We start from the raw sequence: 12,392 nt of genomic DNA, 5'->3' as shown, positions 1-12,392 counted from the left end.
TACAGACCTCAGATGATGATTGACTCAGACCCCAGTTCACTGTCTGTTGTCTCCGTCTGTCCCCGGTGTCCCCGGTGTCCCCAGGGCTCCAGCCCAGCAGACTGCAGTCACCTTCCTCCTGAGCAGAGACGCAAGAAGCTGCAGGGTCGCGTTGAGAACATCAGTCAAGAGATCCAGAGGGAGAGAGAACAGAGGTACTGGTACTACTGGTTCTACTGGTACTACTGGTACTACTACTGAGAACATCAGTCAAGAGATCCAGAGGGAGAGAGAACAGAGGTACTGGTACTACTGGTACTACTGGTACTACTGGTACTACTACTGAGAACATCAGTCAAGAGATCCAGAGGGAGAGAGAACAGAGGTACTGGTACTACTGGTACTACTGGTACTACTGGTACTACTGGTACTACTACTGAGAACATCAGTCAAGAGATCCAGAGGGAGAGAGAACAGAGGTACTGGTACTACTGGTACTACTGGTACTACTGGTACTACTACTGAGAACATCAGTCAAGAGATCCAGAGGGAGAGAGAACAGAGGTACTGGTACTACTGGTACTACTGGTACTACTGGTACTACTACTGAGAACATCAGTCAAGAGATCCAGAGGGAGAGAGAACAGAGGTACTGGTACTACTGGTACTACTGGTTCTACTGGTACTACTGGTACCACTGGTACTACTACTGAGAACATCAGTCAAGAGATCCAGAGGGAGAGAGAACAGAGGTACTGGTACTACTGGTTCTACTGGTACTACTGATTCTACTGGTACTACTGGTACTACTGGTTCTACTGGTACTACTACTGAGAACATCAGTCAAGAGATCCAGAGGGAGAGAGAACAGAGGTACTGGTACTACTGGTACTACTGGTTCTACTGGTACTACTGGTACTACTACTGAGAACATCAGTCAAGAGATCCAGAGGGAGAGAGAACAGAGGTACTGGTACTACTGGTTCTACTGGTACTACTGGTTCTACTGGTACTACTGGTACTACTGGTTCTACTGGTACTACTACTGAGAACATCAGTCAAGAGATCCAGAGGGAGAGAGAACAGAGGTACTGGTACTACTGGTACTACTGGTTCTACTGGTACTACTGGTACTACTACTGAGAACATCAGTCAAGAGATCCAGAGGGAGAGAGAACAGAGGTACTGGTACTACTGGTACTACTGGTTCTACTGGTACTACTGGTACTACTACTGAGAACATCAGTCAAGAGATCCAGAGGGAGAGAGAACAGAGGTACTGGTACTACTGGTACTACTGGTACTACTACTGAGAACATCAGTCAAGAGATCCAGAGGGAGAGAGAACAGAGGTACTGGTACTACTGGTACTACTGGTACTACTGGTACTACTACTGAGAACATCAGTCAAGAGATCCAGAGGGAGAGAGAACAGAGGTACTGGTACTACTGGTTCTACTGGTTCTACTGGTACTACTGGTTCTACTGGTACTACTGGTACTACTACTGAGAACATCAGTCAAGAGATCCAGAGGGAGAGAGAACAGAGGTACTGGTACTACTGGTACTACTGGTACCACTGGTACTACTACTGAGAACATCAGTCAAGAGATCCAGAGGGAGAGAGAACAGAGGTACTGGTACTACTGGTACTACTGGTACTACTACTGAGAACATCAGTCAAGAGATCCAGAGGGAGAGAGAACAGAGGTACTGGTACTACTGGTACCACTGATACTACTGGTACTACTGGTACTACTACTGAAAACATCAGTCAAGAGATCCAGAGGGAGAGAGAACAGAGGTACTGGTACTACTGGTACCACTGGTACTACTGGTACTACTGGTACTACTACTGAAAACATCAGTCAAGAGATCCAGAGGGAGAGAGAACAGAGGTACTGGTACTACTGGTACTACTGGTACTACTACTGAGAACATCAGTCAAGAGATCCAGAGGGAGAGACAACAGAGGTACTGGTACTACTGGTACTACTGGTACTACTGGTTCTACTGGTACTACTGGTACTACTACTGAGAACATCAGTCAAGAGATCCAGAGGGAGAGAGAACAGAGGTACTGGTACTACTGGTACTACTGGTACTACTACTGAGAACATCAGTCAAGAGATCCAGAGGGAGAGAGAACAGAGGTACTGGTACTACTGGTACTACTGGTACTACTGGTACTACTACTGAAAACATCAGTCAAGAGATCCAGAGGGAGAGAGAACAGAGGTACTGGTACTACTGGTACTACTGGTACCACTGGTACTACTACTGAAAACATCAGTCAAGAGATCCAGAGGGAGAGAGAACAGAGGTACTGGTACTACTGGTACCACTGGTACTACTGGTACTACTACTGAAAACATCAGTCAAGAGATCCAGAGGGAGAGAGAACAGAGGTACTGGTACTACTGGTACTACTGGTACTACTACTGAGAACATCAGTCAAGAGATCCAGAGGGAGAGAGAACAGAGGTACTGGTACTACTGGTACTACTGGTACTACTGGTTCTACTGGTACTACTGGTACTACTACTGAGAACATCAGTCAAGAGATCCAGAGGGAGAGAGAACAGAGGTACTGGTACTACTGGTACTACTGGTACTACTGGTTCTACTGGTACTACTGGTACTACTACTGAGAACATCAGTCAAGAGATCCAGAGGGAGAGAGAACAGAGGTACTGGTACTACTGGTACTACTGGTACTACTGGTACTACTACTGAAAACATCAGTCAAGAGATCCAGAGGGAGAGAGAACAGAGGTACTGGTACTACTGGTACTACTGGTACCACTGGTACTACTACTGAAAACATCAGTCAAGAGATCCAGAGGGAGAGAGAACAGAGGTACTGGTACTACTGGTACTACTGGTACTACTACTGAAAACATCAGTCAAGAGATCCAGAGGGAGAGAGAACAGAGGTACTGGTACTACTGGTACTACTGGTACTACTGGTACTACTACTGAGAACATCAGTCAAGAGATCCAGAGGGAGAGAGAACAGAGGTACTGGTACTACTGGTTCTACTGGTTCTACTGGTACTACTGGTACTACTGGTACTACTGGTACCACTGGTACTACTACTGAAAACATCAGTCAAGAGATCCAGGGGGAGAGAGAACAGAGGTACTGGTACTACTGGTACTACTACTGGTACTACTACTGAGAACATCAGTCAAGAGATCCAGAGGGAGAGAGAACAGAGGTACTGGTACTACTGGTACTACTGGTACTACTACTGAGAACATCAGTCAAGAGATCCAGAGGGAGAGAGAACAGAGGTACTGGTACTACTGGTACTACTACTGGTACTACTACTGAGAACATCAGTCAAGAGATCCAGAGGGAGAGAGAACAGAGGTACTGGTACTACTGGTTCTACTGGTTCTACTGGTACTACTGGTACTACTGGTACTACTACTGAAAACATCAGTCAAGTGATCCAGAGGGAGAGAGAACAGAGGTACTGGTACTACTGGTTCTACTGGTACTACTGGTACTACTGGTACTACTGGTACTACTACTGAGAACATCAGTCAAGAGATCCAGAGGGAGAGAGAACAGAGGTACTGGTACTACTGGTTCTACTGGTACTACTGGTACTACTGGTACTACTGGTACCACTGGTACTACTACTGAGAACATCAGTCAAGAGATCCAGAGGGAGAGAGAACAGAGGTACTGGTACTACTGGTTCTACTGGTACTACTGGTACTACTACTGAGAACATCAGTCAAGAGATCCAGAGGGAGAGAGAACAGAGGTACTGGTACTACTGGTACTACTGGTACTACTGGTTCTACTGGTACTACTGGTACTACTACTGAGAACATCAGTCAAGAGATCCAGAGGGAGAGAGAACAGAGGTACTGGTACTACTGGTACTACTGGTACTACTGGTACTACTGGTACTACTACTGAGAACATCAGTCAAGAGATCCAGAGGGAGAGAGAACAGAGGTACTGGTACTACTGGTACTACTGGTACTACTGGTACTACTGGTACTACTACTGAGAACATCAGTCAAGAGATCCAGAGGGAGAGAGAACAGAGGTACTGGTACTACTGGTACTACTGGTACTACTGGTACTACTACTGAGAACATCTCTCAAGAGATCCAGAGGGAGAGAGAACAGAGGTACTGGTACTACTGGTACTACTGGTACTACTGGTACTACTACTGAGAACATCAGTCAAGAGATCCAGAGGGAGAGAGAACAGAGGTACTGGTACTACTGGTTCTACTGGTACTACTGGTACTACTACTGAGAACATCAGTCAAGAGATCCAGAGGGAGAGAGAACAGAGGTACTGGTACTACTGGTTCTACTGGTACTACTGGTACTACTGGTACTACTACTGAGAACATCAGTCAAGAGATCCAGAGGGAGAGAGAACAGAGGTACTGGTACTACTGGTACTACTGGTACTACTGGTACTACTACTGAGAACATCAGTCAAGAGATCCAGAGGGAGAGAGAACAGAGGCACTGATACTACTGGTACTACTGGTACTACTGGTACCACTGATACTACTGGTACTACTGGTACTACTGGTACTACTGACACACACGTTCTCATTGTTGTTGTTGTGGTTGCCGTAGAGACGCCCTCCTGAAGATGCGGCAGGTTTACCAACGTTCTCCGCAGCTCGGTGACGTGGGCAGTTTAGAACCTCGACTGGAGGAGGTGAAGGAGAACCTGCAGAGGCTGGAGGAGGAGCTGCACCGTCACCAGGTGGGCTTCTGGGAGGGCCTCCACCCTGACCCCCACCCTGACCCTGACCTCCACCCTGACCCCCACCCTGACCCTGACCTCCACCCTGACCCCCACCCTGACCTCCACCCTGACCTCCACCCTGACCTCCACCCTGACCTCCACCCTGACCCCCACCCTGACCTCCACCCTGACCCTGACCTCCACCCTGACCTCCACCCTGACCCTGACCCCCACCCTGACCTCCACCCTGACCTCCACCCTGACCCTGACCTCCACCCTGACCTCAACCCTGACCTCCACCCTGACCCCCACCCTGACCCCCACCCTGACCTCCACCCTGACCTCCACCCTGACCCTGACCTCAACCCTGACCTCCACCCTGACCTCAACCCTGACCTCCACCCTGACCCTGACCTCCACCCTGACCCCCACCCTGACCTCAACCCTGACCTCCACCCTGACCCTGACCTCCACCCTGACCTCAACCCTGACCTCCACCCTGACCCTGACCTCCACCCTGACCTCAACCCTGACCTCCACCCTAACCCCCACCCTGACCTCAACCCTGACCTCCACCCTGACCCTGACCTCCACCCTGACCTCAACCCTGACCTCCACCCTGACCCCCACCCTGACCTCCACCCTGACCTCCACCCTGACCCTGACCTCAACCCTGACCTCCACCCTGACCCTGACCTCCACCCTGACCCCCACCCTGACCTCCACCCTGACCTCCACCCTGACCTCCACCCTGACCCTGACCTCCACCCTGACCCTGACCTCCACCCTGACCCCCACCCTGACCTCAACCCTGACCTCCACCCTGACCCCCACCCTGACCTCCACCCTGACCTCCACCCTGACCCTGACCTCCACCCTGACCCTGACCTCCACCCTGACCTCAACCCTGACCCCCACCCTGACCCCCACCCTGACCTCCACCCTGACCCCCACCCTGACCTCCACCCTGACCCTGACCTCCACCCTGACCCCCACCCTGACCTCAACCCTGACCTCCACCCTGACCTCAACCCTGACCTCCACCCTGACCCCCACCCTGACCTCCACCCTGACCTCCACCCTGACCCTGACCTCCACCCTGACCCTGACCTCCACCCTGACCTCAACCCTGACCCCCACCCTGACCCCCACCCTGACCTCCACCCTGACCCCCACCCTGACCTCCACCCTGACCCTGACCTCCACCCAGAGCAGAAGTGGTGCTGACCCTGTCCTCCTGCAGGTGTGGTTGTCAGACGCAGACAGTGGAGCCTCTGAGGGCAGCAGGAGGCAGAGTGGAGGTTGTGGGTTCAATTCCCAGGCGACAACACCTGGAAGCAGCAGCCTGAAACAACTGGACACCCGGAGTCCAGCCAGCAGAGAGAGGTACCTGTGACCTCTGACCTCTGACCTGTAGCTAACACCTGGTGACTTGTGACTAAGACCTGGTGACCTCTGACCTGTAACTAACACCTGGTGGCTTGTGACTAAGACCTGGTGACCTGTGACCTCTGACCTGTAACTAACACCTGGTGACCTGTGACCTCTGACCTGTAACTAACACCTGGTGACCTGTGACCTCTGACCTGTAGCTAACACCTGGTGACCTGTGACCTCTGACCTGTAGCTAACACCTGGTGACCTGTGACCTCTGACCTGTAACTAACACCTGGTGACCTGTGACCTCTGACCTGTAGCTAACACCTGGTGACCTGTGACCTCTGACCTGTAACTAACACCTGGTGACTTGTGACTAAGACCTGGTGACCAGGTGAGCTGGTGACCAGGTGAGCTGACCCTAAGCCCCGCCCCCAGCCCAGACGGCAGCTACACGGAGGACCACAGCGCCGAGCTTCACTTCAAGTCTCGCAGTTCAGAGTTTGACGACGACTTTGACGACGAGGAGCCGCTGCCGAGTATCGGTACCTGCAAGTCCCTGTACCCCTTCCAAGGTGAGTCGGACCAGGACCAGGTCTGGACCGGGTCCGGGTCCTGTTCAGATCCACTCCTCTCAGGACCCGTGAGTACCCCAAACTTTGTACTCGTATTGATACTCTGTATCAGTGACGTCCTAAAGGTGAGTATGCAGATTGATACTCTAGGTAGCTGGAGGCTTTACTGGTATCGGTACTCAGTATCAGCAGGTAGCTGGAGGCTTTACTGGTATCGGTACTCAGTATCAGCAGGTAGCTGGAGGCTTTACTGGTATCGGTACTCAGTACCAGCAGGTAGCTGGAGGCTTTACTGGTATCGGTACTCAGTATCAGCAGGTAGCTGGAGGCTTTACTGGTATCGGTACTCAGTATCAGCAGGTAGCTGGAGGCTTTACTGGTATCTGTACTCAGTATCAGCAGGTAGCTGGAGGTTTTACTGGTATCTGTACTCAGTACCAGCAGGTAGCTGGAGGCTTTACTGGTATCGGTACTCAGTATCAGCAGGTAGCTGGAGGTCAGTTCTGGTATCTGTACTCAGTATCAGCAGGTAGCTGGAGGTCAGTACTGGTATCGGTACTCAGTATCAGCAGGTAGCTGGAGGTTTTACTGGTATCGGTACTCAGTATCAGCAGGTAGCTGGAGGTCAGTACTGGTATCGGTACTCAGTATAAGCAGGTAGCTGGAGGTTTTACTGGTATCGGTACTCAGTATCAGCAGGTAGCTGGAGGCTTTACTGGTATCGGTACTCAGTATCAGCAGGTAGCTGGAGGTTTTACTGGTATCTGTACTCAGTATCAGCAGGTAGCTGGAGGTTTTACTGGTATCTGTACTCAGTATCAGCAGGTAGCTGGAGGTCAGTACTGGTATCGGTACTCAGTATCAGCAGGTAGCTGGAGGTCAGTACTGGTATCGGTACTCAGTATCAGCAGGTAGCTGGAGGTCAGTACTGGTATCGGTACTCAGTATCAGCAGGTAGCTGGAGGTCAGTACTGGTATCGGTACTCAGTACCAGCAGGTAGCTGGAGGTCAGTACTGGTATCAGTACTGTGGTATCGGTACTCGGTACTGTAGTAACGTGTTGCTCCCCTGCAGGCCAGAATGAAGGGACTCTGTCCATGGTGGAAGGGGAACTACTTTCTGTGGTGGAGGAGGACAAGGGCGACGGCTGGACCCGAGTGCGGAGGAACCTGGAGGAGGAGGGATACGTCCCCACCTCCTACATCAAAGTCTTCCTGGACGGCAGCGCCAAAGGTGCTATGACCTACATATGATGTGACCCCCGTGTGACCTCTGACCCCCGTGTGACCTCTGACCTCAGCACAGAGAGCGATCGTGTCATGGCCGACCTACCTCCATACGACTTCAGCTTCCATACGACCTTTGAATTAACGACATGTGGTCAATATGACCTCTAAATGACCTCTGACCTCTATGACCTCTGTATGACCTTCACATGACCTAAGTCTGTATTAGGATGAAGATGTGACCTTCACCTGTAGTGGTGACATCACGTGACCTTCAACTCCAGGTGACCTCTGACCTCTGAATGTTGGTTGCCGTGGTAACAGCCGTCTGCTCAACATCCTGAACTGAAGCTTCACACCTGCGTCACACCTGGTCCGGCAGGCTCCGCCCCCTCACCTGCACACTCCCATGTCTGCAGTGCATTGTGGGATGTTGGGAGGAGGCGGAGCCTCAGAGGGACGTGACCGTGGCAGTTCTACAGGTCCTCTACTGGTCCATTACTGCTCCTCTACTGGTCCACTACTGGTCCTCTACTGGTCCATTACTGGTCCATTACTGGTCCTCTACTGGTCCTCTACTGGTCCACTACTGGTCCTCTTCTGGTCCATTACTGGTCCTCTACTGGTCCATTACTGGTCCTCTACTGGTCCTCTACTGGTCCACTACTGGTCCTCTACTGGTCCACTACTGGTCCACTTCTGGTCCACTTCTGGTCCACTACTGGTCCTCTCCTGGTCCACTACTGGTCCACTACTGGTCCACTTCTGGGCCACTACTGGTCCTCTCCTGGTCCTCTACTGGTCCACTACTGGTCCACTACTGGTCATCTACTGGTCCACTACTGGTCCTCTCCTGGTCCACTACTGGTCCTCTACTGGTCCACTACTGGTCCATTACTGGTCCACTACTGGTCCTCTACTGGTCCACTACTGGTCCTCTCCTGGTCCTCTACTGGGCCACTACTGGTCCATTACTGGTCCTCTCCTGGTCCACTACTGGTCCTCTACTGGTCCACTACTGGTCCTCTCCTGGTCCACTACTGGTCCTCTACTGGTCCACTACTGGTCCTCTCCTGGTCCACTACTGGTCCTCTAGTGGTCCACTACTGGTCCATTACTGGTCCACTACTGGTCCTCTAGTGGTCCACTACTGGTCCACTACTGGTCCTCTACTGGTCCACTACTGGTCCTCTACTGGTCCACTACTGGTCCACTACTGGTCCTCTACTGGTCCTCTACTGGTCCTCTCCTGGTCCACTACTGGTCCTCTCCTGGTCCACTACTGGTCCTCTACTGGTCCACTACTGGTCCTCTCCTGGTCCACTACTGGTCCTCTAGTAGTCCACTACTGGTCCATTACTGGTCCTCTCCTGGTCCACTACTGGTCCTCTAGTGGTCCACTACTGGTCCTCTACTGGGCCACTACTGGTCCACTTCTGGTCCACTACTGGTCCTCTACTGGTCCACTACTGGTCCACTTCTGGTCCACTACTGGGCCACTACTGGTCCATTACTGGTCCACTACTGGGCCACTACTGGTCCTCTCCTGGTCCTCTACTGGTCCACTTCTGGTCCTCTACTGGTCCACTACTTGTCCACTACTGGTCCATTACTGGTCCACTTCTGGTCCACTACTGGTCCTCTACTGGGCCACTACTGGTCCACTACTTGTCCACTACTGGTCCATTACTGGTCCACTACTGGTCCTCTACTGGGCCACTACTGGTCCACTACTTGTCCACTACTGGTCCATTACTGGTCCACTTCTGGTCCACTACTGGTCCTCTACTGGGCCACTACTGGTCCACTACTTGTCCACTACTGGTCCATTACTGGTCCACTACTGGTCCTCTACTGGGCCACTACTGGTCCACTACTTGTCCACTACTGGTCCATTACTGGTCCACTACTGGTCCTCTACTGGGCCACTACTGGTCCACTACTTGTCCACTACTGGTCCATTACTGGTCCACTACTGGTCCTCTACTGGGCCACTACTGGTCCACTACTTGTCCACTACTGGTCCATTACTGGTCCACTTCTGGTCCACTACTGGTCCTCTACTGGGCCACTACTGGTCCACTACTTGTCCACTACTGGTCCATTACTGGTCCACTACTGGTCCTCTACTGGGCCACTACTGGTCCACTACTTGTCCACTACTGGTCCATTACTGGTCCACTACTGGTCCTCTACTGGGCCACTACTGGTCCACTACTTGTCCACTACTGGTCCATTACTGGTCCACTTCTGGTCCACTACTGGTCCTCTACTGGGCCACTACTGGTCCACTACTTGTCCACTACTGGTCCATTACTGGTCCACTTCTGGTCCTCCTCCTCTTCATCACCAACTTTCTACACAGTTGAAGTTAAAATGTTTTCCCTGAAAACCTTTAGTCCAGTTTTGTTTGTCCTGGTTCTGGTCCAGGTTCTGGTCCAGGTCCTGGTCCAGGTCCACATCCAGGTACAGGTCCAGGTCCAGGTCCTGGTTCTGGTACTGGTTTGATTTTGTTTCTGTGTTTGTGGATCAAGAAGATCATGTTTTTCAACTGGAAACCGTTGGTGAAGAGAAACACATTAAAACTCTCTCTCTCTCTCTCTCTCTCTCTCTCTCTCTCTCTCTCTCTCTCTTTCTCTGTCTCTCTCTCTCTCTGTCTCTCTCTCTCTCTGTCTCTCTCTCTCTCTCTCTCTTTCTCTCTCTCTCTGTCTCTCTCTCTCTCTGTCTCTCTCTCTCTCTCTCTCTCTCTCTGTCTCTCTCTCTCTCTCTCTCTCTCTCTTTCTCTCTCTCTCTCTCTCTGTCTCTCTGTCTCTCTCTCTCTTTCTCTCTCTCTCTCTCTCTCTCTCTCTGTCTCTGTCTCTCTCTCTCTCTCTCCCTCTCTCTCTCTCTCTCCCTCTCTCTCTCTCTCTCCCTCACTGCCTCTCCGTCTCTCTCTCCCTCCGTCTGTCTCTGTCCATCCCGTAGGCTTCGTGCAGAGTAGTCGTCTAGTGTAGCGCAGTTCCACCAATGAGGACGTCTCTGCACAGGAAGTGATGTAACCAGTGTTCTTCTTCCTGACCAATCAGCTGTGTCCACCATGTCAGTCTGAGAGCTGCTCTGATTGGCCGGATTGAAACCAATCAAAGATCACGGTGGGTGTGGTCGTGTGAAGGCTCAGTTCAGTGTAAATAACCACCCTTAGCCCCGCCCCTTTCCCCCCCGCCGCCATGCTTCTTGATCTTCATGTGATGACTGTGTGAAATTTCAATCTTTTTCATTTTATAGAATTCAATGACTTTTTTTTATTGAAACTGCCGAGACGCTATTTTCCACTTCATGTCTGTCAAACTTTACCAATAAACTTCACTTCAGACGTTTCTCACTATTTTCCCTGAGTCGCTTTGTTCAACTTCCAGGTTAACTGATCTGAGGTCAGCATCTCTCACCGTGACTCAGCATCTCTCACCGTGACTCAGCATCTCTCACCATGACTCAGCATCTCTCACCGTGACTCAGCATCTCTCACCGTGACTCAGCATCTCTCAGCATCTCTCACCGTGACTCAGCATCTCTCACCATGACTCAGCATCTCTCACCGTGACTCAGCATCTCTCACCATGACTCAGCGTCTCTCACCATGACTCAGCATCTCTCAGCATCTCTCACCGTGATTCAGCGTCTCTCACCGTGACTCAGCATCTCTCACCGTGACTCAGCATCTCTCACCGTGACTCAGCATCTTTCACCATGACTCAGCATCTCTCACCATGACTCAGCGTCTCTCACCATGACTCAGCGTCTCTCACCATGACTCAGCATCTCTCACCATGACTCAGCGTCTCTGAGTTTCTGGGTCTCTGACTCTGGGTCTCTGATTCTGAGTCTCTGGGCCTCTGACTCTGAGTCTCTGAGTTTCTGGATCTCTGACTCTGAGTTTCTGGGTCTCTGACTCTGAGTCTCTGACTCTGAGTCTCTGGGTCTCTGACTCTGAGTTTCTGGGTCTCTGACTCTGGGTCTCTGACTCTGAGTCTCTGGGTCTCTGACTCTGAGTGTCTGGGTCTCTGAGTCTCAAAACAGGAAGTAGAGTGAAAACAAAATAGGAAGTAGTTCCAGTGAAAACAAAACAGGAAGTAGTTCCAGTGAAAACAAAACAGGAAGTAGCTACAGTGAAAACAAAACAGGAAGTAGCTACAGTGAAAACAAAACAGGAAGTAGTTCCAGTGAAAACAAAACAGGAAGTAGCTACAGTGAAAACAAAACAGGAAGTAGTTCCAGTGAAAACAAAACAGGAAGTAGCTACAGTGAAAACAAAACAGGAAGTAGTTCCAGTGAAAACAAAACAGGAAGTAGTTCCAGTGAAAACCAAACAGGAAGTAGTTCCAGTGAAAACCAAACAGGAAGTAGTTCCAGTGAAAACCAAACAGGAAGTAGTTCCAGTGAAAACATGGCCGACCTCCATCCTGCTGAGGAGGAAGAATCTGTTGGTCTGTCCTGCGTCCTGTCCTCTGGTCCATCAGGAC

General features: G+C 51.2%; 1 protein-coding gene across 1 annotated transcript in view; it reads left to right on the top strand.

Annotated features, from left to right (window-relative positions):
- Positions 1 to 11,228, top strand: part of LOC308148309 (formin-binding protein 1 homolog) — a gene marked incomplete at its 5' end in the record, with an annotated part of 23,687 nt that extends 12,459 nt beyond the window's left edge. The window contains 6 exon segments of the mRNA XM_080521759.1: positions 85 to 194; positions 4,601 to 4,733; positions 5,959 to 6,101; positions 6,531 to 6,667; positions 7,742 to 7,900; positions 10,858 to 11,228. Coding sequence (XP_080377885.1) covers positions 85 to 194; positions 4,601 to 4,733; positions 5,959 to 6,101; positions 6,531 to 6,667; positions 7,742 to 7,900; positions 10,858 to 10,886 — 711 coding nt within the window.
- Positions 11,229 to 12,392: the final 1,164 nt, after the last annotated feature.

The sequence above is a fragment of the Blennius ocellaris genome (assembly GCF_963422515.1).
Source record: "Blennius ocellaris genome assembly, contig: SCAFFOLD_126, whole genome shotgun sequence".
Taxonomy (NCBI): domain Eukaryota; kingdom Metazoa; phylum Chordata; class Actinopteri; order Blenniiformes; family Blenniidae; genus Blennius; species Blennius ocellaris.
The sequence above is the reverse complement of the archived record's forward strand: the minus strand, read 5'-3'. Positions and strand labels throughout refer to the sequence as shown.